We start from the raw sequence: 25162 nt of genomic DNA, 5'->3' as shown, positions 1-25162 counted from the left end.
CCAACATGCACTCCCCCTCCCCCCAACGCATACAATATAAAAAAGTAAGACTTTGTTGATCCATTATGCAATTGCCTTTATATACACTATTTAAAAAACAAATCAGGACAAAAAAATAGTTGTGGAAATAAAATTAAAACGTTACAGTAGATGCCTGATTTTTAGTATATGATTTGTTTTTTTACCCATAATTTGTTAAAATTATATCTTCTAAAAGACTGTGTGTCCGGCCCTTGACAGCTCACCAAAACTCATTAAGTGGCCCTCCAGCCAAAATAATTGCCAACCTCTAAGCTAAGCTCTGTTCTGACAGGACAGAGCTTTAGGAAGAGACACAAAAGCTGATTAATGGCTACAGAGCATCAGTGGTGGTGATGGTGGGAGAAGGGAAGCATGCTGCTATTCTTTTGTGGTCTGACTGGCTAGCGCAAAGGTAGCATGGGAAAATAAGAAGAAAGTCTGTAAACCAGGAACTGTAGGGGAAAGGGGTGGGAAGGAGAAGAATACTATTCAAAGCAAAGGAGGAGTTTTCTGTTCCGTTTTGCTTAAAAAAAAAAGATTACAAGACAGAGTAGGAGCTAATGAATGTTGTCATGAGAGTCAGCAGCTACTTGCTATAACCTCTCTTGCTGCTCTGTAACCATAAGAGCAGACAATGCTGTGTAGTTATTCACACACCAAAGGTGGCAGCAGATTACTGCATTTACCTGAATCAAAGACGACTTCAAATTTAAGATGACCCCTTAATAACAAGACTCCCTAATTATACATTTGTTGTAATTTTCCATGCGTTGAATCCAATTATTGGAGGGTTATCTTAAATTTGCCCCAATTGCAGATGTGGGGAGAGGGGAGAAGCACTCTGACCCCCACTGCTTAATCCCCCTGCCTTCCACAGTCTGCTCCCCCATCCTATGCTGCCACTTACCGTAATATGGCAGTTCTGGCTTTGGCTCCGGCACCAACTCCAGCCCTTGGGCATGAAGCACACAGTGTTTCTGATCCTAGCCCCGGGCTTGACCAGACAGCAGCAGCAGCTCTGGCCCTGAAGCAGTTCCCCTGCCACTGTAGTCTCCCCCATGCTCAGCACAGCCCAAGGGATCTTCCTCATGCTCCTACCCCTCTTCCACAACACAATCTCCTTCATGACCCCCATCCATGCTGCCCATCCCCTCTCCTACCACATTAAAGCCACTGAGCCCCAGCCATACACTGATACCAGTAGTGACAGCTTCAGCCCCAACTGGTGCCAAAGCGTGACCCAGACCAATACTGAAATCCAAAACAAGACTTCCTTCCCCACCACACCTCCTTAGGAGGGGGGCAAGACTGCACAAAATTATGTCATCTTGGATTTGAGTAAATGTGGTAATTAAAGTCACACCATGATGTAGACTATCACTGCCAAGCATCAAATCCCCAAGAACAAATGCAGGTAGTGACTGACAGTAGCCCCTTTTAGGTTATAATTTTAAACACAGCCCTGAATTGTAACCAGATTAATCTGTACCTGTCGCTTTATAGAGACTAATTCCATATCCAGTTGTCTAAGTACAGTAGTAGCCGCAGTTGCATTGGCAGAGACTGCCTCCACGTCCTCTTGAGAAAGAAACATTCCTTTCGGAGGTTTCCTCTTGGCTCTGTTTTTAGCCTGTGTACTGTGCTTCTCCTTCTTCACCTGAGGGAGGGTCTCAGCTGGTGGCACCTGGGAGGTAGGAGACATTTTGTACATAAATGGTATACAGACAGGAGACACAACAGGCTTTTGGTGAAGTTGCCAAAAGGTGCCTTAGTCAAAGATTCCAAGTCAGTAGGATTTAAGACCCTGTTTTCAAAAGAGACTTAAGCCCAGTCATTTAGGTGCATTCAAATTTTTCCTCTGCTCTTAATTTTTCTGGGGTGAGCGCAGAGAGAGCTGCAGAACAATAGATATTGAATTAATGCATTCTGATGAGGGCAGCAAGTACACAGGGTGACACTGCATACATATCCTTCTTTCCAGGCACACAGGAATACAGGTTTCTTTCATAATCTCCTCCCACTTCTGGCACAGATGCCTCACTTACAATCAGTTAAATGTTTTTGGCCATTTGTAGAAAAATAGAACAAAACACTCCCCCCCACCCCTCTCCTTCAGAACCAAGGCCCAGTATGTCAATTTAACTCAGTACCAGAAAAAAAAGGAAATTCAACTTGTTGGGGGTGGACAAGCACAACAGAAGGGCTTATGGAGGCTTTGATTCTCTCTCTAACTGGGGATGGAGAGAAGAGAGCCAGCTAGCCAGCTTTAAGGCTAAAAGATGACTGAAGTAGCTGCAAAATAATTCTTAAGTCATTTTAAGGCCTTTTGAACTAGTTTCATTTTCATGTAGAAAGCTGATGAATAGATGTTCCATTAGAACAACACGGTTTTGCCCATGTAGGCAATTCAGACTAGAAAGAATCTGTGGGGAAGGAGTAAACCACACACCACCTCATTTTTCTACAAAGAATTACCTATGCTGTTTATTACATGCAAAGCTACTGTACACTTCCCCCCCCACCCAACAGAGTGCAACCAAATCCCTTTAAACTTGCCACCACTGTGGCCAAAAAGAGGTTAAATCTTGACTTTCAACAAGAACCCTGTATGCAGGATCAATTTATTGTATAGCGATATGTAAACTGCTAAGAACATAAACCAAAAGAATGAGAAGACAGATAAGAGAGGCTCCAACACTGGAAATTCCTGAATTTCCTCATTTCCAAGTTAAAAGTGAAAGTTGCAAGTCTAGTTAGTGCCACATCTTTTTCCCGCCTTGCAATGACTTGTACTTTCCCTGTCATTTGCAGTGTCTTGATAGCAAACAATTATCTTTAAACCTAAGATTCACACGTGCACTCAGCTATGCCTTAAACCAACAAGGGGCTGAGAACCAGCCCAAACAATTGCCCCCTTGGTAGGGGGAGTGCAAGACCAGCAGAAACATACTGTGAGCAAAGTTTTACCAATGGAAGTAGGAGTGAAAATTTCAGATTCTGCTCCCACAGCTGGAGCTTTAATGACCGAGTCAGGTAAATTATTCAGAGTGGATTAGAGGTTTCAGGTTTGTGAGCATTTCATCTACATACAGAAATTCACAGGCCTAGGACATAATCCAGTGAAACCGAGTCAAGCTGCAGGATGACAACACCAAGCACCTGCAGCATGAATATCCCAGCCACCTAAATAGCAAGTGTGTATTGCTTTGTAAATGAAAACAACTTCAAATGGTTATTTTACCAAGTTCAAAGAGCATCTGTTCTACGGTACAGATGGGGAGCCAGGTTTCTAGCAGAATAGCTTTTGACTGGGCCTTGAGGCACTTGGAGTTAAGATATTATGCAGGCTTCGAGAACTTAAAAAAAAATCTAACCTGTCTGGAAAGCTGCTGCCTTGTGGCTGCAGGTATCTCTTAGTGGAATTAAAATCAACTCAAGAAAACCAGAGAGAATTTGAATATAGATAAATAGAGGAGTGTTGCCAATCTCTGTGTTTACATGTTGCCATATGTGTACATGGCACTTCAGGCACATAACAAGGTCCCTACCCTAGATCTGAGGATTTAAATGCACCAAAAAGGTGCAATAGTTGTATCTCAGACACAGCAAAAAGCAAAGAAAAACAATAAAAGGGGCATTTCCAAGAACAAGCGACTCAGAGGGGAGGGAAGCTGCTCTGTACTGTACTATGAAGTCATGATTGGAGGAAATTGTGTGCACTACACAGTTGCACTAAAACTGAAAATATAAAAAAGGAAGATACCCCTCAAGGGATCCCCAAAAGAGGAAACTCCAAGATCAAGAGTTGACTGAGGATGGAGAAATCCCAGTATTATCTAACAGGTCACAGTGATCCCTTGAGTCTCAGAGATGACAAAGATCATCAGGGAAGGGGTGGGGGGCAGGAGAGAGGGTTTGAGGTTTAATTAAAGGGACAAACTTAGGGTAGCCAAGCACCACTGCAATTAGAAAAACCAGACCAATTCATTAAAGAGGACTGTAATGCTGCAGCGAGAATGTGCCCCCCTGCTGCATTCTTCTCCTCTCGTGAGAAATTTGGGATTCAATCAGCCTCAGGCTCAAGTACTGCAATATCAAACCTAATTAACTCTGCACAGGCTATGCAGATTGCCAGCTTCATTTTATTCTCCTGTATGATCACTGTCCAGTAGAGCCCTCAGAAAGCATCCTGCCGTTGCAAACATTGAGTGACTGAAGGTGGTCAGTGACTTGGGGTGGCTTTTAAGTTTGGGGAGGGGGAGGGCAGAGGGAAAGAACAATGGCATAGATCAGCAAATTTAAGGGAGCAGAAAATAGTTGAAATATGTAATCCTATATACAGAACTTTAGTACTAAGGGCCTTGAAGTAAAAAATTGCAACCATCTGTTCCCTCTTATAGTGCCTGTGGATACAAATTAACTCCGACTTTCACCAGGCACTCCTAAATCTACAGATCACTACCATTCTCTCTTGTACCGCACAGCCATAACGAGTCGGCACTTTGGGGTGGGAGAGTGGAAACAGAGAGTGACTGGATACATGTTCTCAAATGCATAGCATCTCAATGCAATGTCAGTTTGAAATCTTAAGTCTCTGTACTGTCTTGAACAAAGCTTGAATTTCTTGTTATTTATTATTTATGAGACACAGACAATATAGAAGAGACTCAGAGACCAATACAACTGCAAATGGTATGAAATAAAATGAAATGTCATTGGGTGTCTATTTATCTCGAAGTACCATAACAAACTACCAGTCTTCTGCATTGCACTAACTGTACTTAAAAGGTTTCAAGAGGTTTATTACAGGGATGAGGGGATTTCTGTCCACTTAAGCAATTTATTTCTTTTTTAAAAATGTAATGCTGTGCCCAGCATTCATAGGAACCATTAGAAGAGTAAGAGTGTTTCATTACTAGTGTTCACCCTTTATGGGAGATGGCATTTAAAAGGAGGAATTGCATTCAACACCAAGGTAGCTTTTAATTGTTCTCAGCACCAATTAGTTGGCTCTGCCATGTCGCAGAAGTCCTAAAACCAAAACTGCAAGGACTTTGTCAAGTCATTCCCAAATGCTTTTCAATGTTATGCTGGCAGGTCTCTTTTGGTAAGGAAAGACATCCCTTCTACCATTCAAATCTCTCTCTTTGTTCACACTAATCTCTAGCATTATGCTTGCCCTGGAGTGCCAGGCCTGTGACATTAGTTTACTGGGGTATAGCACTGGCACATTTGTTTGCGGGGCATGGGTGGAAACAAGCCACCAAAGGATCAGACTTTGCAGCTTTGATACCATTCAAATGTTGGGCCTACTGACTAGCACCTCATTAACAGCTAAAGGACTAAACCCTTGACTAGTGTTTCACTGTAGTCAATATGGTATTTCTTAGATCTCAGTCATGCCTTTTCATCTGAAAGTTCAGATCATGCAAATGCAGCTGCACAGGTTTCAGAGTTCCAGGTAGGGGCTGGGGGTTGCCCACCTCGGCACAATTGCAACTGAAAGTCCAAAACAATTAGGTTGTTTCATATACTGCAGTGCCTGCTTTACTGACTACTGGCTTAACACATCTCACTGACTTGTCTCCTCTGGTAACGGCAATGTAGAATGCGAAATTTAGCAGGTACTCTTCTACTAATCCTAACGGAGTTAAGTCCATCACATACCAAGAGTAAACTGGGCCTTAGTTTCTGCTCAAGTAAGAACCCTCCACTGTGGGAGTTCGGAAGCTTATTGGAATGTGGTTTTCTATAAAGGTAAATGCTGACTTGCTGTTTCAGACCCAGCCTGTGCCTACTGAAGTCAGCATGAACCACATTTGTTTCTTCAGTGGGAAGAGCAGGAGGGCTCCTTCTGCAAAGACCATCCAAAAACCCACCTAAGTAGTCTGACAAGGTTCTTTGAGTAAATCTCTCTTTTATTACACCAACTCAAATAGTTGGAAAAATTCTTTGCAAGCCTTTGGGTACAAATACCCTGTTAGGCTGAGGAAGCATGCAGTGTGAGAACTCTTCCAATTTCAACCCGATTAGTCTTAACTGTAAAAAGGTGCAACAGCAGAAGAACAGGGATTCAAGATTAAAAAAAAAGAAAAACATCTTGGAGGAATTAAACTATTTAGCAATGAACAGTGAATTTAACAGATAACTTCAAAAAGATAGGCTTGCAGCCGTTAGTGTATGTTCCAACATCAATTACAGGCTCATAGTTTAAATCATCCTAACTGTTCCCTCCTTGCAATTGTCTGTTAAACACCACAGGGTAAGTTTTCAAAAGTGACACCTACATCTGCGGACAGCCACTCTCGAATGCTCCTCCCCTGCCCATTTTCAAGCATAAACTGAGGGAGAAGGGACTGAAGAACTCTATTTCACATACACACCAAATACTCTATGCGCAAAACTTTGAAAGGCCAGTAAGGCCCTGTGATACAGAAGCAGGGGGAAGGACCCCGAAACAGGTTCTCTCATTTGTAGTTCACGGCTTTGCGTGAAATCCAAGCTTCTTGGGGCCCTATCCAGATGACTAGTCAAAACATTCATATTTAGACTTTAAGCACTCCTAAAGCAAGGTGCCTCCTGGCAGCAACCCAAACCCACAAAGCTAAGCACCTAGAATCCCAACATGGTCAGTGAGGAAGGGCGTCAGGAGCTTTGAAATAGAAATCCAAAGGCCAGCCCAGGAGCTGAGGAGGAAGGCACATAAGCCGGCAGGAAATGGCTGGCTGAATCCAGCTTCTTCTCAGAGCCCGATTCATAGCTGCACTTGAGGCGCCCGAAGCCCAATGCACACTAGTACCACCAAATCCAGTGCAAAGCACTGCACCCCAGTCACCCTCACTCAAAAATAAATGCACAGAGGTTGTATCCCATTCTGCCTAATAGCTTACCAGCTAGTCACCCAGGAAGTGAAAGACTGGGATTATTCTAGGCCAGGGGTGGGCAAAATGCGGCCTGCAAGCCAGATGCAGCCCACCAGGCCATTCTATCCAGCCCACGGTGCCCCTAAAAAATTTCGAAAATTAATATACATCTGCCCCTGGCTGCCTGTCATGCGGCCCTCAATGGCTTGCTGAAACTCAGTAAGCAGCCCTCCTCCTGAAATAATTGCCCGCCCCTGTTCTAGGCCCTCATCAACCCAAAGGGATTGAAAACCATACCCCTCCCACCTTCCAGAAAGGTGCCTTAAACTACTAGGCTATCAAACTGGCTGGATGGGACACACTCCATCCCTTTTTTTGAAGCTTAGTTATTGTGCAGAGAAGGTGGCAGACTCATGTGACCAAGAAGAGCGAACAAGAAACCCAGTGATGCAAGCATTACTGTGGTGAGCAGGGTGTGTACACACGAGGTTTGGGTTCCAGTCCCTCTACTCAGACTAGTTATACCTTTATTAGGCATTTATTAGATAAAAGACAGAAATAACCCTGGCAGCAGGTAGCACCGCACATGGTCACCACTATTCCTCCCCTTCTAGCTTTGGAGCAAGAATGATCACAGGTACAGCACTCTAGTGAACTGAATGCTCTCTAAGCAAGTGAATGAGCTCTGTAGGCAAGTAACAGACTGGGGACATCAGTAGGTTTGAGCATCTCCCCACCTCTGTTCTGAAGCAGAACGTGGAGGAGGAAGAGGAGGAAATTAATTAGACTGGGTTATCCAGAAGCCAAATCAGGGTGTGGAAAAACTCCACACAAGCAGAGGTACCTAATGAACCTACATGCATGCATGATTTTGCAGCTGTTAAGGCAAGGCTAACCTAGGCTGCTTTTTGTGACTTGTGTGCCTAGATTCCAGCCAAATGCCATTTAGGTGCCTAGCAGACAGATTTGGATCTGGCTCTTGGCTTTTCTAATCAGAATTGTGTGTCAGCATTGCTCCTGTGCAATGACAACTACACGAAGCACAAATAAAAAACTGGACATGGACGGCTTATGAGAAACAGTAAAATTGTTCCCAGTAAATGGTGAACACTTTCATTAGCCTTCTATATAGCATTAGGAAAAAAGAAATATATATACCTCCTTTTTGCTCTCCTTGTTTTGTTCAACTTCAATATCAATAGGGTTATTTCCATTCGTTTCCTCCATTTCATCCTCACTGGAAGACAAAAAATAAGACAATACCATATTACTTGGCAAATTTTTGTTTCTCTATAACAATATGCTGGCAATCATGCATGGATACAACAATCAGGCTCTTTTTCGGATGAATTTTAAAGTCAATTACCCCTTAAATCTAAGCATAATAAACCCACTACACTCGTAAGCTTTTACAAAAATGGGTGGTATATTTGAGTAGTATTTAAAAAAAAAATGTTTACACAAAGGCAAAAAAGGCCACAAGCATTTTCTGTCTGGGAAAGAAAACTAGTCCTTGAATGTTTAACTTCAAGCAACCCACGCCAACAAGGATACAGAATTAAAACAAATAGCTTGAACACAAATTTCACATATTTTATTTAAAAAATAACCTAAGTTTTACCACCAGCTGGGCACAGCTTAGTTCTCACAGCAACCAGCTCATGTATGTTTGGCACATGCATTAAAATCACCATTAGGATTTTTTCAGGGAAGAACTAAGTGCAGAATGGTAATGGGGATGAAAACTGACACCATACTGGATGTGACCTTGGAACATCTGGCCACTTTGATTTAAGATTCCAGTAAAAATAACACATTTGGCTACAATTCCCATTAAGGTACATTTCCATGCATTGTTCCATGTTTTTTCTATGCTGCTGCAAGTAGCTGCTTTGTTCAGTGTGGTACCCAGAAAGTACAGAAGTAAACCAATCTGTAGTAATGAACTAATCTTAATATTATTTTTTAAGAGGACCCAGGAAAAAATCATCATCTTAATATTATTTTTTTCCCCCTCAGAGGACCCAGGAAATTCTGCAACCCAGGAAGTTAATTATTTTGTAGCAGTTACGATTAGGTCACTGCTATTTTCTACAGATCCTCTTAAAATCTCTAGAGTGCACAGTCTGTATGGACCAGAGTCAGTCACTCATCTTTTTCATTTAGTTTATATTTTATTACTGACCATGGTGAGAAATCTGAATCCTCCCCCTCAACCCCCTTGCCTGCTCTTTGTCAGAAAAAGACATTTCAAGATAGTCTTAATTAAGTTCCATTTTGAATGCGTTTGTACAAGTCTCTCTAAAACCCCCAAACAAAGCCAATTGACAGTCTCTTCTGTGGCTGCAGTTACGGTTTAACCACACAAACCATGTCACTTAGGTGGGCACACACAAAAAATCTAGGGTTAGAGCCTGATGGACACCAACTGGAGAACAAATTTTGAAAACCAAATGGCAAAGGATATTGGAGGTTTCATATAAAGTCATCTCAGTGTTGATCAAGAACTTGGGAATTCCTGTTTTGTCACAGAACAGCTTATCAGCACCCAAGGGTCCCCCCATAGCACTAAAGGACAAGGAGTGTGGTTGTACCTCTACATGGATTGAGTCCTCAGCTTTGCTGCCAAGACAACTGCCAAGAGGGGCCAGTAGTGCTAATAATTTGTGCCTGGGGAGTCACAGAGCAGACAAATGGTGGTCTCTCAGCAGTATATTACAGTCATGACTTAAGTAAGTGCAGTTCAGATCATAAAGGAACAATAATGGAATACAAACTAGCTTTAGCTTTCAGGCATCCCAGCCTCATGCTCAAGCCACTCATGCAGCACTACCCCTCTTCACGGAGCATATTGAGACAAATCCCTTAATTACACTACCTTATTAAAAGCTGAACGGCCAAGTTAAAAACCTGCCAACCCTACATGCTCTTTAACTTTCTAAATATGGAAAGCCAACATCTGTGATCCAACTGCTTCTCTCAAAGGCTGTGAAATTATCATGTGTAGGAGCCCAAGTAAGACCTTTCTCTGGGTGTGTCTAAGATGCTGTAAATTCCCACTGCAGAGGCACAGACTAGAAAAGGTCCATTTTCTGGACTTCCAGGTCCAGTTTTATTTGGTTTGCATAAACAGGCCGTTTCAGAGGCCAAGTGAAACCTAAACTCCACTGCATTCTCAAACAATGCTTCTTCTAGATAATTTTTTCCCAGCCTCCACTGATTAAAAAAATTCTCTATTCATTCCACCACATTTCTAGGGATAAAAGAGAACACTAAAATGAAAGAAAGGTTCAAGCCTAAGAAAAGCAAATCAAGTAAGAGAAGAGCTGTTTGGAAACTATATTTTTCCCTGCCTGTTCAACAGCTGTCATAGATGCACCTGCAAGATGAAATGTCCTGCTGACTGATGTGTAGCACGACTCTGAACTCCACCAGGAAAATGGGCCCCTCCCAGAGGGATCTCCAAGGCACACAAGACAAGGCTGGGACTCAGTCCTGAAGCAGCAGCCCTTTGAGGGAAGGCTTGTGCAAAACATTATTTAAATTGGGACTGGTATCTCCAGAAGTCATATACCAAAAAGAAAGGGAAGGAAAGGAGGCAAGGTGATCCTTCAGGGTATGTGGACAGTATTTTGGAGTAGACTAGGAAAGGCACCAGCTCACAAGGACAAGAAATATCTTGAACAGCAGAATAGCCACTGCTGTGGTGAGACCCATGGACAAAGCTGCAAAACAGAAATTCCCAAGTTCTTGATCAACACTGAGATGACTTTATATGTAACCTCCAATGTCCTTCACCATTTGGTTTTCAAGTCCACATGCTGAGAAGCCATGCTCCATAGAGCTCCCAAACCTGGGCAAGGCTCTCCCAGGGACACCACACCTCAAACTGCACTGTTGGTAATAATAACCAAGATTTGGGGCCAAACCAGGCAGGAGGGTGTGGGGGAGATCACCCGTCAGGTTTCAGCCACAAGGGAGGGAGGCAACCATAATGAGTACCAAGCCAAATCTGCTGAAGTTCACCGGCCTGAGGAATCAATAGAGTGCCAAGCATATCCACATAATGAAAGAATTTTATCAGTGACCACACAATCCTCATCCTCCACCCTCCTTGTCACAAAGCTGACCTACTTGACATTTACAAGTAACAGAAAATTTAGCCCTAAAACCCATCATGCCAGTAGCAGCTTTCTGCCAGGGCAAACGTGCAAAAGAAGGGACTGCAGGACTTTACCGTCATTCTATCACGTTACATTCAGAGCTCGAATCTGCCCTGGTTGCCTCTGTGACCTCCCACGGGAGAGGAATCAAGATACAAGGATATTGAAGGAAAAAATATAGCTGTTACACTTTGTGACCACAAATTCCTATTGGTTATATTGGTTAAAAATAAATAAATAAATAAGAAGGCTTAGCACCAGGAAGCATCTGGGGGGGGAAATCCTAGCTTTCTTCGGGCTATCAAGCATCGGAATAGTATCATAAAGATGCCATAGGTGTGGGAGACCTGGTCTTTTCTGCTGAAAAACATACCTTTCTTCACGTTCCCTTTTTTGTTTACGAGCATGGCGGTCCATTACACTGGTTTTAGTCCTTGTCTTTTTCCAGGAGTAGTAAAATTTCACCAAGCTGGCTATTGATTTGTCAGGAAGCTGGAAAACAAAGGTTTGTATTTTTTGAAGGTCGACATCACTTGGGTTTCACCTACCTTAGATTTATTTTTGGCGGATGCTTTAATAGGTAGCTGGAAAGTCAGTCAGCATCAAAAGGCAGGAAATGGCCATCCCTACTCTGGATTCTCTCAAGAGGGACCACATGCTGAACATCCTCCAGAAAGGAGCCTCAGAGAGAAGCAGGAGAGGATGTAGCATTTGACCACCAACAACAGTATGTTTGTGCCTGATCTAACAAGGCCCACACCTAGGACTCCAGGCAGATACCCCCTATGCAGAAGGGTATCAAGTACAGCTCCAGCAACAGGCTCTTGGAACAATGTCAATGTCAAACTGCAAACAGAGGCACAGATAGCAAATGCAGCATCCCTGAAATGCAAGCTACTTTTTACATACATCTTTGATGTCTGGTTAAACAGGCTTATCCAAGGAATTCACAGGATGATGTCTATTCAAATCTCATAACAAAAGAGGTTAAGATATATATCACTTCCTTCAACAATCTAAGATAAGGATGTAGCAAGTTGTAATATATTCAGTTCTCTTATCCTAATTTCATTGTCCCATGTCTACAAAATGACAACCACACCTTAGAGAGAAGTAAAATTGTATTAATGATGATTCTCAGTTTTGTTTGATGTGGTTACCTGCATCCTGTGACATTTCAGTTCTGTAGGCTCCTCCAAGAGCTACATCATGCCTATCACTTCACACCAGGTAAGGCTATATGCAATAGTAATGGTAAATAAAGGGCCTAATCCAATTCTCAGTGGTGGGAGAGGGCAGGAGAACAGCAGGTGAACACTGAGCCTATTTTATTCAGGCATCACAATTTCAAAGTTTGGCTTTTATTAGCTGTGTTCATCAGCGGCAGATTTTGTGCAAATTTTAAGTAGTTAATAGCTCCAGTATTGTAGGCCTGGCCCACGCACTGTCAATGTAATCTCTCCGTCTCTGTGGAACAAGTTTCAAACCTTTAAGGAGTGCAAACACTGTCAGCTTCCAGACAGGTATCTCCTAGTACCTACAGGCAGCCCAGCACAACTACAGGGATGAGGCTATTAATGATGCAGCTAATGTAACTACAAAACAGGACTGAGGCATCGAGAACATTTGCACTTGCTCTCTGTTAGCACCACAATTTGAATGTTATATTTCAACACAAGTGACTGTCAGAGACAGTTTGCCCATCTTAAGTCCTACAGGGCACCACACGCAAAGTAACATAGATCTGGGCAGGACTTCCTGGCTCACCAAGTCATGTCCCCTGCTGATGCAAACAGCAGAATAATCCCTTTTGTATATAGGGATTCTCAAAAAATATTAGCATTAATGTTAATGTCTTGTAATGTGCTTTCACAAGGGGACAGATGGATGGTATTGCATGTTGCCAGAAAAGCTAATTGCTTTATCATATTCAATCAACACAAAGAGCCTTTTCCTATAACTGTGTATATTAAATACCTAGGGACTTGGGGGGAGGGGAAGGAACTTCACACACTTGCACTTCAGTACTCTGATGATAGTCATTAAAAATTGCCAACTGCACATCCAAATCCTATAATCTGGAACAGTGTGGCTGGATGTCATGTTACAGGCCTGCATAAGGAGTTCCTGAGACAGATGAAAACAAAGTTTATGAAAGTAAACCCTAGAAAGATGATGAGCAGCCCACCTTACAGCACAGAAGCCATGGTTTGCACTGCTGAGCAAAGTCAGCAATGCACAAGCACTGCACTATGGTTCTTCGCTGCACATTTTACAAGCCAAGCAGAGACCCAGTGCCAAGCACACTGCATAGGTATGAGCTAATTCTCTCAGGGTTAGGTGTGTCTAACCAAACCCAGGAAGTTTTACCTACTGACTTTTGATCAAGGAAGACAAGTTTCCAAACCGAGTTTCAGCTTTGTGTGCCCAACTCAAGGGCTGTTCAGAGAAAGGTACAAGTAGTTTTGGTAATGGAATTTCAACTTGCTCTCTTCCCACAGTAAATAAAAAGATTTTTATTCCCCTCTCCCCCCCACCCCAAAGGAAACACACACTTTCAGATAGAGACCTGGCCTACAAAGTTTTCAGCCCAAAAGATAAAGATTATGAACAACTAATATTAACAAACCTCCACTGTCACTCACCAATGTTCATGTTATATGACTTTGAATATCAAGACTTACGCAATAATAATAATAATAATAATAATAATAATAATAATAATAATAATACTCTAAGAAATGTGATTCTAAAAAGGAAAAAAAATGGAAATAAAATCCCAGAAGAAAAATTCCTGGGGCCAGAGACGGTCTTCATTATGCATGTTTGAGCAGGTGTATGTTGAGCACAGGGTCTGAAACCTGTGTTAAAGCCTCTAATGCTACTACAGTACAATAAGCAGCATGAGTGGCAAGTCAAAGGCACTTGCATTTTCATAAACAGAACCATTTCTTGAACCTATAAGAGTCAGGCTCTATAAACAGACTCAACATCAAATTAAGTGTTTTCTAGAACTACTTTCAGAGAAACAGAGTAACGAAAGGAAGCAGAAATAATGGTTCCTTTCTACCTCAAAATACCAGACAGCATTTCAAAGACCTAACAGTCGTTTCCAGCTTTAATTGTTATGATCATACTTACCATCTGTTGAATTCTGTGAAAGGTTTTCCCATGGAAACTAAAAGCCTGTTCAAACAAGACCTTATCTTCCACTGTCCACTCATCAGGGAATGGAGTGAAGTTGGGCAGGTCAGCCAAGGATTTCTCGATGTTGTGCTTATGCCAAAAAAGCATTCCAAGGGCCTGAAAGGAAAAGAAACAGGGGGACCCAAGAAAATGGAGTCACAAAGTGTTTGGGGAGAAAAAAAAAACAACGAGATATACATCAGATCTTACACGAATGCAAGTAATCTGTGGATTGGGCAGTATGCAACAAGTAAAAGAGCTACAATTCTGATTGCAAATATTAATCACTATGAAGCTGGAGCAACTCAACCAATTACAAGAAACTGATCTGACCACATCCTTCTGGATTCTACAGATTAAGTGAAACCTGGAACATATCATGTAGGCAGCAAAAGAGAATAGAGAATAGAAGAGCTATGCCATTACCAAAGGCTGAAGCTAAGGAAGTGAATCAAAAGACACTGGAAAAAGCTTTGTAATGAATAGGCTGGAAACGTGAATTTACAGCCTGTTCCTACATCTCTGTGAAGCCTATAAAGAAACAGCGGAGTCAAGGGATGGCAACTACAGAGTCAGTTCCATCAACCACAGTTGTGGGAAACTGTAGCAGGAGAAAGGGGAATGTAGATTTTTGGTTGAGCTAAATCTCCCCACTACCGAGTCACACCCAGAAAACTAAGCAAATAATAAAAGGAAAGGTCAAGAAAGCATAGGTAAGACCAAAACTACACTAAAGGAAGCACAGGCCAGCCAGAGCATGACTTCCTGCTCATGCTGGTGTCCCGTTATCTTCTATTCAGCTGGGAGGTTCTTTCTGGGGGCGGGCAAGTTCTTTATTTGCTGGTGGGACAGCCCCTGGCAAAACTGGGCCCCATCTTGCTCATTTTGGCGACTGCTTTTGGGGGCTGCTTCCACTCGAGTGCATCTCCTTTTCAATATTGCAACCCCCAGTTTTCGGTTCAGACATGAACTGCACACACCGCACTCCTACCACCTGCAAACGTTTCTCCTCATGAATTTTTAACGCAGTCACACTCAGAAGGTGCATGGCTACCATGGGTTCTGACACATCGCTCCATCCCCTTCAAGTTTCTTTTGTGCCAATGACCAATCCAGAGTCATTTCAGGAGGGCCCGACTCCAAGGTGTTAAAAACGTGTCAAATGCAATTTGCAGCTTGTTTTGTAATAGCTGTTGAGTGAAAACGATCCCGGATCTGCTGACTAAAATGGAACAGAGTAACCTGCTTGTCATATGCAAAGTTAACTCTTGTTCTGCGGGCAGAACTCCCCTACTGTGCAGTTTCCTCCCGTCCATTGAGGCTGGCAGCGTACCTTTAAGGCAGAGGGGATTCCCCACCCAACTATGCTATGCAAAAATACAGTTCCTTTCTGGGCACCAGCTTCACACACCAAGACATTCTTCAACGGTATGACTGTAAAACACTTGCCATGCCCATCCCTCTTCTTCATGCAACTAGACTCTCCACATTAAATATCTAGGTAACTCCCCCCAAACCCTCCCCTTCAGGCATTTCCTTTTGCTGCAATAGAGACGACAACAAAATCTCAACATGGGATAGCTTGTTAGATCTCAGGAGTTGACAAACCCAAGTAGCCAGCTGGGTGAGAAGAACTTAACAGGCTAGCATGGCAGCACAGAAGAAATCTTATAAGTATTAAGGGGTTTTTATTTTTTTTAAATAACATCCAAGTCTGCCTGTGCAACTCCCTACATGACCCCTGCTCTTGTTCAGTGAAACACGCTGTATCATGAAGGAACAGTCTGGAAGTAAAGCAGTAAATAGGATTGTAAAGGGGAGGCTGGTATATATGCCAATCCTAATAAGGGGCACGGAGTAGAATAATGGTTTTTCTCACCAGCACTTAAAGCTTGCAGTATTTCAAAATGTAGACATGACTATCAGCCAAAACATGTTAAAATGTGCACATGTGATCTACCCACCAGCATGATCAACAACAGTGCTGCCAAGCTCAAAGCCTCTTTATCCATTTCTCTTTCTGTAGAAGGAGTTTGCACTCCTACACATGTGTGAGCACTTGTACTCACTTGCCCCACCTTGTTCATTCCCATGGCTTAGAGACTAAGCACTGCTAAGAAACACTCTGGGCTTGGGCTGGAAGGTAAACCTAGCTAAACGCTGACCTGGCCTCAGAGATCTCACAGGCAGCTTGCTAGCCTGCTTGCAGCCAAAGACAAAACTGTTTCATCTTGTTGGAGCTTGTATGTATGCTGTGGCCCTATCACCCCCACCCCACCACCATTAACAGGTCAGTGTAGGATCCAGCCATAGGGAAGAGGGAGGAGATGACAAAACGGGAGCAGCAAATAGGACATGAAGCCCAATAGACTGCCAGACTCTAAGGTAGTCGTTTGCCCTGCCAGAGAAACATCTGGCTGTTCCCTGCTCTTGCCTCAGCAAGCTGTTTCTGAAATTGGTAGCAGGGGAGGAAAAATTCCTCAAAGTCACGCCACCTCTGCTACCTTCATGCAGTGAAGGCAGTAAAGTCTGCCAGGCCACTGCATCCTTTGCCAAGATCTTCTAGGCCTTATTTATGAACCAGGCCTTGTAAGTTCTCCCCCTTTTTAGACTCAAGGGACCCCAACAAGCTCAAGGCACCCCCCTCCATAAATTCTGTCAATTGAGCAGCATCCCATTTCCAAAACTAAATCCTATTTAATGAGAGGGCTTCTTGTAATAATTCCAGAGAGGCCAGGTAGCGGGAGTAGGGCAATGGGCAGGCACAGACTGATGCCGCAGCACTGTGAGTGACCATCACTCTTCTAGGCTGCCACCTCCGCTGGGCCCCATGGGACTAGTTCCCAAGAGGCTACACGTTTGGGCAAGTGCTGGGGCAACAACCACGGGCCAACACGCAGTCAGCAGTGAAAAATCCTCAAGCTGGTGCTTAGGTTTGAGCGGTTCCCCCCAGGTGTCCCAAAGATTCCCACGCTGAACGTGAACCTGATGATTTACTGAGAAAGGGGAAGTGCATGAGGAAGTCTCCTCAGGAAAGGCCTTTCCCAAGACACAAGTTGTACAATGTGTGTGAGGAAGTACATTTGCTTGTTAATATTCAGTTATTTCCTCATGGGGTTGGGCTAATCCAAGGCCACGAAGGAGCTGTGGAAAGTTCCCTCCTATTTTCACCTGTCTGAGGTGAGTCACCGAGGAGAAATAGAAACATGGAAATTGCCACAGCAGAGCAGACCAGCTGTCCATCCACTCAGACAGGATACTGGACAACAGCCAGTGCCAGGTGTTAGACTGCTCCGTGAGAGTGGCATCAAGAAGAGGCCCGTCACAGATGCAACTTCAGCCTTAAATAAAGGCATAATCGTACTTCTGAAACACGTTCAGATTCCTGGTCAGGGCTTTGTGAAGAATCCTTTGCAGCCCTTGCACTGCACAGTGGGCTGTTAGGAAAGAAAGAAGCTACCAAAAAAAAAAAAAGTGGCTGAGGGGCAGACAAATTTCTTTAGCACAAAAATGAGAAGACAACTGGACAGAAAGCAGCCATTCAATTCACAGGTCTCTAACCCTCACAGTAAACAGAGAGCTATTACCAGCCTGGCTGATTGCAGGCTCAAATCATGACAAGTGAATAGGGTGAGAGCAGTTGAAGAGCTTAGTAAGTGCCATGACAAGCTGGCAATTAAAGCTCCTAATTATCAAGCTTAATGAGTCAATGTCCCTTAAATTTCTACAATGGCTACCTACCTCTCCCTCCCCACTGTCCCACCTGAACTCATCCCACCCACCGCAGGCACAAGCTGAACAGGGGTCAGGAACTAGGCGATGTTTTAAGGGTGATCTTTTTTTATTTATTTATTTATTTTAATTAGAACTCATAGCTTTTTCTTCTTTGTTCCTAAAAATATTAACAGCAACTGCTCAATCTGCCTTAGCTTTGCTACAAATGTCTAGCAGATCTTCATCTGCTTATGGCGTGAGCTCTCACCTTAGCCAGAGAACACCTCTTCCTTCATTATGTCCTTTTGTGTAGCTAAAGGAAAAATGTGGCTTTGGTCATCTGAGCACAATCCCTTCTCCTCTCAATCACTTATATTTTACTCATGGTTTCTTGCACAGTCATTTCACTAACGCCCAAATCACTGTAGACTTGATAAAGCCCAAGACCACTGGTTTTCAAACAAGGATATACATATCCCTGGGAGTACACAGCACTTTGCCAAGGGGTATGCACCTAAAGTTTAACAACAGCAGTGGAGCTTCCGACTGGTCAGAGCACAGTGAGTAACAGCATTGCTGTGTGCCAATATCGGTGTCAACATTTGCTAAAGAGTGAACATGCAGAGTTGTGTCAGGTGTAGGGGGTATGAGCAGTAATATTTCACAGGTAAAGGTCAGACTGTAGAGACACCACCTCAATTCTTGATATAAAATAGCAGAATCCAGCCTTCCACTCTCCTCCCCTGTTCCTATGCAACTATACACAAGGCACACTACTGAATCCAAAATGGTTTTCCATGCATGAAGCTGCCCACCTGCCTCAGCATTTTTGTGGATGGGCCACAGGGATATGAGAGGAGAGAACACACACACACACACACACACACACACACACACACACACACACAAAATCTTGGCTTCAGTGAAGGAACTAGGGTGTTGTCATGGATAATAGTTTCACCCCCTAGACTTTAAGCAGCCTCCAATAAAGAAAAAAAAAAAAGTGTTCAATAGGAAAAAGTATTTCACCAAACAAGATCAGCCAGATTGCAATGCTGAAGCCCAAAATCCCACTGGAAATAAGAAAAGAGCTTTGCAAGACATCACCAAAAGTGCCCTTTTGTCCTTTTAACGATTATCACTGGCAATATGGATGAACTGCGTGACCTGAGAAAGAAGCATATCATTACGCTGATGAGTGATAGCAAAAAAAGCTGGGGGAGAGGATAGGAGGAAAGGAAAGAGAGCCATACTCTGACTGTTCATTCTAAATCATATTCTAATACCTATTAAAAATCCACTCTAAAAACAAAAATTCAACAGATTGCTATGTTACCTGTTCCATGTTGTATCCGTGCTTCTCTTTAGCAATGGCAATGTATTCATCCACTGAAAAAAAAATCAAGAGACACTTGTTTTGGAGACATTTTGTATGCAGGTCTCACTCCTCCCACATCCCTCACCAATATTTCTATCCTACAATCAAGATTTCATGTAACCTCATAGCTCAGCATATAAATAACAAGGAAGAAACCAAATTACCTATTACTCAAATTACTCACCATAATGGTTTTTCAAGAACTTGTAGGAAGACTTTATCATCATTTATAAACGCATGCAAGCAGCACCAAGGACAACCAACTATGAGGGGCTTTTTTTTCTTTCTTTTCTTTTTTTTGTGGGGGGGAAGAGTAATTGTTTGTTTGTTTAATATCTCCAGGACACTAAACTGCAAGCATTACTAATCATTCCAGGGACAGAAAATACATGAGGGGTTTTACCAGACAAAGGAATTGCTTTAGGTAAAAGACCTCAATTTTTGCCTTTCTGGAACAGGACAGTCCTCTTCCAAGCTGCAACTGCATTTAACTAAAATTCATACTCTTACAATCTTGTCACATTTGGTCATTAGCTAAATGCTTTTTTAGCTTTTAAGCACCAGTCTCATTCACTGAACCCATGAAGACACTAGTTATCACAACATTTTAGTTTATAACCAGGGTTATATATAAAGTATTTTCAGTTCTCTCCTTCCAACACACACAGATTTAAAAAAAGAATATGTATTCAATGCTTTCTAATACTGCTTATATCCTATAACATTTCACAGTCATTGCAAACACCTTTGCAATTTTTCCAATACCTTATATCTCAGTAATTTGTCCTGACCAAAAACCCCACACATGTTCAGACCTGAAACAGCTTTTAACCTCTACACTTGAAAAAAGCTGGTCAGGTATGTATTTTCACAAGTCTGTAAAAAGTGGATTGCTTTAAAACTGGAAGCCAGGCTTTCCGTTAGACAACTTGTTTGAAGTGACTGGGCTAAATTCACTACCCATGTCAGTCACACAGCCTTAATTCTGTGCTTATGTGTTTAAGTATCACCTATGCACAGGATGGATGATAAAAGAGATAGTTGTCTGTGGGACCACTGACCTGCAGGTAGCACTGAAGAGTGCATTTCAAAAGACACAAGGAGACTACAGAAAGCAAAAGAACCATCTTGTAGTGAAAGCCTGTTACTTAGGACCTGCACAAACTGGGTTCACTCAATCCCTGACAAAGGCTTTGGTGTGTGGAACAAGCCACTTAACTAAAAAAATCAGTTGCCAAGAATCACCTGTTAGTCCACCCCACCACAAACCAGCCCAGAATTTCCTTTTGCTATACATAGAGGGAGTGCAGTTTTCAGAAGTACTGAGCACTCAGATCTAAGTGAAGTGGATGGGAGCAGAGAGAAATTGGCATCTGTAGAAGGAAGGGGCTTGTGGGGGGCACCCAAGCAGATTAAGTTGGGCATCACATTTTAAGAGACAAAACATAGCCTTGACATCAGTGCCTCAGCTCCCTCCATTTGTAAAATGGTGGTGATTTGTCCCTATTCCACAGGATCTATGAAGAAAGCCTCATGAACACTTGTGACAGAATGAGTGCCATGAAAGAGCTATGAGGAAATGAGTACTTCCACAGGCAGTGATGAACTGAACAGCATGCATTAAAAAAAGGCATGGGACCATAGAGAGAGAGAAAAACAGAAGAAATATTAAACTGCTGCATCATTTGCCAGGTTTACTTATATCCTGTACACCGAAGGGAGATAGAAGGCTGGACAGAGTAGATCCTACAGAAATTATATGATCACATGTCACTTCAGATTGTACCTCAGTACATATGCATGAGCAAGCAAAAGAGAAATTCACAGCAACCATGTGACATTTCCCAGCCTAAGCACTTGACTTTGCACTTTTGATAGATATCTATTTTAATACTGAAGGTATCGCACACAATTCATGACATGCTTTATGCAAAAGGCCCCAACCAAAAGAGCTGGGTTAAATACCTGACCTGAAAATCTTAAGGCAGGCAAGGTTCTTTGAGTAATATCTTTTATTAGACCAACTGAGTATCTGGGAGAAAAGTTTTCAGCAAGCTTTTGGCCGCAGTCATCCTTTTTCAGGCACAGGGAATCTCTGCCGGTCTGAGACTCCAAGGAAAATCCTAAAGATTGTACTAAGTTCCTGAATGCAGATTTCACTGCATTAACTTGCTTTTACTGGGGAAAAAGGGTCTACAGTTCCAGATAATATTTAAGCATTTTTATCCCTGAAGATCTATAAAGAGCAGAAATTAAGCACTCTCCCTTCTAACGTATTACTGTTTAACATCCCAACTGCTACAGAAATTTAAACTGCCATTTTTTCTGGCCATTAAAGCCTATTATGCAGGGGTGGGCAATTATTTGGTCCCAAGGACCAGATAGGGAGTTTTAGGGAGCTGTTGCAGGCTGTGCCAGTGCCGGCCCCTCTCCCTCCCTCCCCAACAGCTCACCAAATGTCCCTATGTGGGATGGGGGCCGTCGGGGGGGAGCTGGTGTGGGTGTGTGTGGTAGCTTCAACTTCCAGTCTGCCCTTATACCCCAAAAAGGGGCTTGGGCAGATGCCCTGATCCCCAAGGGAAGCTGCTGCCTGCATCTGCAGCTGATGCCAGCACCTAACCAGCGCTGACTCTGGCACACAAGCCAGGAGATGGTGTAAGCTGCAGAGCTGGGCTGTAGGTGCAGGATGATTGGAGGGGTGGGAAGGGGCCCCCCCTCCAGGCCATCTCAGGCCTCCATGGAGTGGCTGCAGTGGGGAGAAGCCAAAGGGCAGCCCCAGCGTGGGCTCCAGTTGCTGCCACACATCATGGGCAGAACAGCCTGTCTCCCTCTCCAGCCCCCCCCTCCAAAAGCCATCCTGCACTTACAGCATAACTCCACAGCTTACACCAGCTCCCAGCCTGTGCACTGGAAGCAGTGCCAGGTGGGCACTGGCATCAGCTGTGGATGCAGGCAACTGGTTCCCATTGGGGATCAGGGCATCCTCCTGGATCTACAAGTGATGCTGTTGCATCTGCTGTGGTCCCTGGCAGTCACCCCAATCCCTGGAGAGAACCTGCAGGCAGAGTCCATAGCTACTGCCAGCATGCACCCAATACTGCTCTCAGCGTGTGGGGCAGGAGCTAGTGTAAGCTGTGGACACGGCCAGGATGGGGTCAGGACATGCCTGCCCACCTGGCACAACACAGCAGCCAAAACCACCAGCTCCCTACAGACCGGATCCTATGACTTTGTGGCTGCCGACCCACAAATCAGATGCAAATCAGTTGCCGGCCCAGATCCAGCCATGAGCCATATTTTTCCCATCCACCCCTGCTTTATGGAACTACCAACCTAGCTAGTGAAAGGAAGAGGGAGTCCCCAGAGCAACACCAATATCAATACACTGAAATTCCTCCATTAAGTTTATGATGAAGCCTAGAGGCAGACTATAAGGGAACTCTGTCACCAGTTGACAAGAGGCAGACTGCTTTTGTTTCTGATGGGGGAAAATGGTGTGTGCATGGTGAAGGGGTGTGGGGAGGGGAGCCAGCTGCAGAACTTTTCTGCACCAATAGAGGACACTGGGGGACAATAATCTATTGTGTCAATGAGCTCAGGAGTTGAAGGCAGTGAATGAGACAAACTGAGCCCACTTCTGCCTGCCATTCATACACAATTATGCATTCACGCATAATTATGCAGCATACTTGGGCTTAGTGGCAGCTGTAGCATTTAGAGACCCTACGCAAAGGCCTTGCCTGCATGTCAAGCGTTTGCCAGCCTAGCTATGCTGACAAACCTCAGCAGTAGAGTTGTAAGGGTTTCTTTGCCAGCATAGTTTCCTGAACAGAATACGCTACAGTACCAAAGAAACTCCTCCCCTCCTCTCAGTATAACTCACAATCTGCAGTAGAGCATCTGCCAGCAGAGCTATGCCAGTTGGGGTGGGGATATTCCACCCCCACCCCCTTGACAGCTATGGTAGAAAGATTTTATAGTGTACACTAGGTCAAAGACTAGTGACAGTCACGCAGCAGATGAAATACACAGCTCCTCTGAAGGTCCTAGTTGCTATTAGATACCAGCTGTTCATGAAGGATTCCTTGCTAACAAGGTGGAGGTTTCCTTTTTGAAACCCAAGCAGCATGTTCAACCCCCACCCAACACTTCCTACCCACCTGTGTATTGGACAGGGAAGCTGCATGCTTACCCAGGGGTGCCCCTTCCTTTCCACAGCTCTTCATGCCCAAGAGGCCTCTCTTCTCTCAGCCTTTTGGGAGGATAAATAAGGCATGAATGACTTTAAAAGGCACAGAGCTGAAAGCTCCCTACATGCTTCCTTGGGGAGTGTTAACAAACAAACAAATTACCTCTCCCAAGCGTTAGAAGTAGTCAGGGTACCCAGAGGAAGATAGGTTGCACCCAACCCAGCATCACTGCGAAGAGCAAGGAAAAAAGATGCTCCCCCTCTTCCATCCCAAGGGAAGGAATACTTGCCAAGGGTCTCATCAGTGCATTTCCTCCTGGAAAAACTGGGCCCCACTCCAGGCCCTATATGCTGAGATCCATGTTTAGGGTAGGTGTTCAGTAAAACTTTCCTCCCTCCCTCCTTCTCTCCACACACCCAAGCCATGTAGGGAGTTAATCAGAAATGTAGGAGCACTAGTGGCAAGAGTAAAAGGACCCCTCTGGGCTGCTAAAAGAAAAAACAGAGAGAATAAGTTACTGCATTGCTGATGTACCTGACTGTACATAAGAGTAGTATTTTAGCAAACTCAAAAGGGTGAAAAGGAAAGAAACAAAGAGAAGAAGGGTGGGGGGAAACTTTCAAGAGTATTATCTGAAACCTAAAGGACAATCTTTTCCTAGCTACATCCCATCAAATTAAAACAATGCTGCATGGGAGTACCTACTTCAGTGAAAATTTTCCTCTAAATAAACCCTGGCTTGCTAACATCCACCCTAGGCACTGTATCATGGGTAGGGGACCCACAGACCCTGGAGTGGGTTTCCAGGAGACAGAAAAAGCCAAAACCCAAAGAAAACACGAAAGAAAGCATAGGCAGAACAGCCTCTGCAACCTGAATTCACCCCAAGAGCGAGGTACTGCGGGAGGCTCTGAATGCCTGGCACATTACGTGATGCAACACACTAACAGAACAGGGTGAACTGAGGACACAGCAGCAGCCGGTACAGCCTTCCGTAACGTGCTTCGCAGTATTTGAACAACATTAAAACCCATCAGAGATTCTGGTGATAGCTGTAGATTTCTTTCCCTCCCACAGGCACACACAAAAAAGACCCAGAACAAAAATCAATTCTAAAACAGACAACATATTTTCAAGATTTTCAATTCTAGAATATGATAGCAGAGACACCCCCCCTTCCCCCCACATATATCCACCCACAGCTTTTATCTCCGGTATAAAAATGAGCAACTGCATTGCTGTGTCTTAGTACAAGCCGAGCTGCAGCACAGACTATTCGTAAAACAATTCCTCCACCTTGTGGCCACAAAGCATTTTTTAAAAGGAAGCTGCAGAAAAACAAGAGTATTAAAGGAAATGCTAGCAAAGATGATCTGAAAAGGCAGGCAGGAGGGGAGATAAGATTGACCTGTATGGTCTAAACATTTCCCCCGCCATATGATTTCTCTCTTTGCTTTTCAAGAAGCAAACAGAAACGTAAAAAGTTTATGCTACATTAGAGAACCACTGGTTCCACGCATCTGCAAGCTGTGGTCAGTCATACTGTTTTTAAACAGCTTCTTACAATACTGCGATTTTAGAAACCATTGTAGCTGAGAGCACAAAGGGAGTGTTAGCTACATTTGCAAAAACAAAAAATGCCCAGAA

General features: G+C 43.6%; 1 protein-coding gene across 1 annotated transcript in view; it reads right to left on the bottom strand.

The window, feature by feature from the left end:
* RCOR1 (REST corepressor 1) overlaps positions 1-25162 on the bottom strand; it is a 51246-nt gene that overhangs the window by 10382 nt on the left and 15702 nt on the right. The window contains exons 2-6 of the mRNA XM_025197169.1: positions 19284-19336; positions 14189-14350; positions 11421-11539; positions 8043-8121; positions 1511-1705 (exon numbers count right to left, since the gene is read on the bottom strand). Coding sequence (XP_025052954.1) covers positions 1511-1705; positions 8043-8121; positions 11421-11539; positions 14189-14350; positions 19284-19336 — 608 coding nt within the window. The remainder of the gene's footprint in view (positions 1-1510; positions 1706-8042; positions 8122-11420; positions 11540-14188; positions 14351-19283; positions 19337-25162) is intronic.

Source organism: Alligator sinensis, unplaced genomic scaffold, assembly GCF_000455745.1.
Source record: "Alligator sinensis unplaced genomic scaffold, ASM45574v1 scaffold85_1, whole genome shotgun sequence".
Lineage (NCBI taxonomy): Eukaryota > Metazoa > Chordata > Crocodylia > Alligatoridae > Alligator > Alligator sinensis.
Note: the sequence above shows the minus strand (reverse complement) of the source record. Positions and strands in the feature narration are given on the sequence as shown.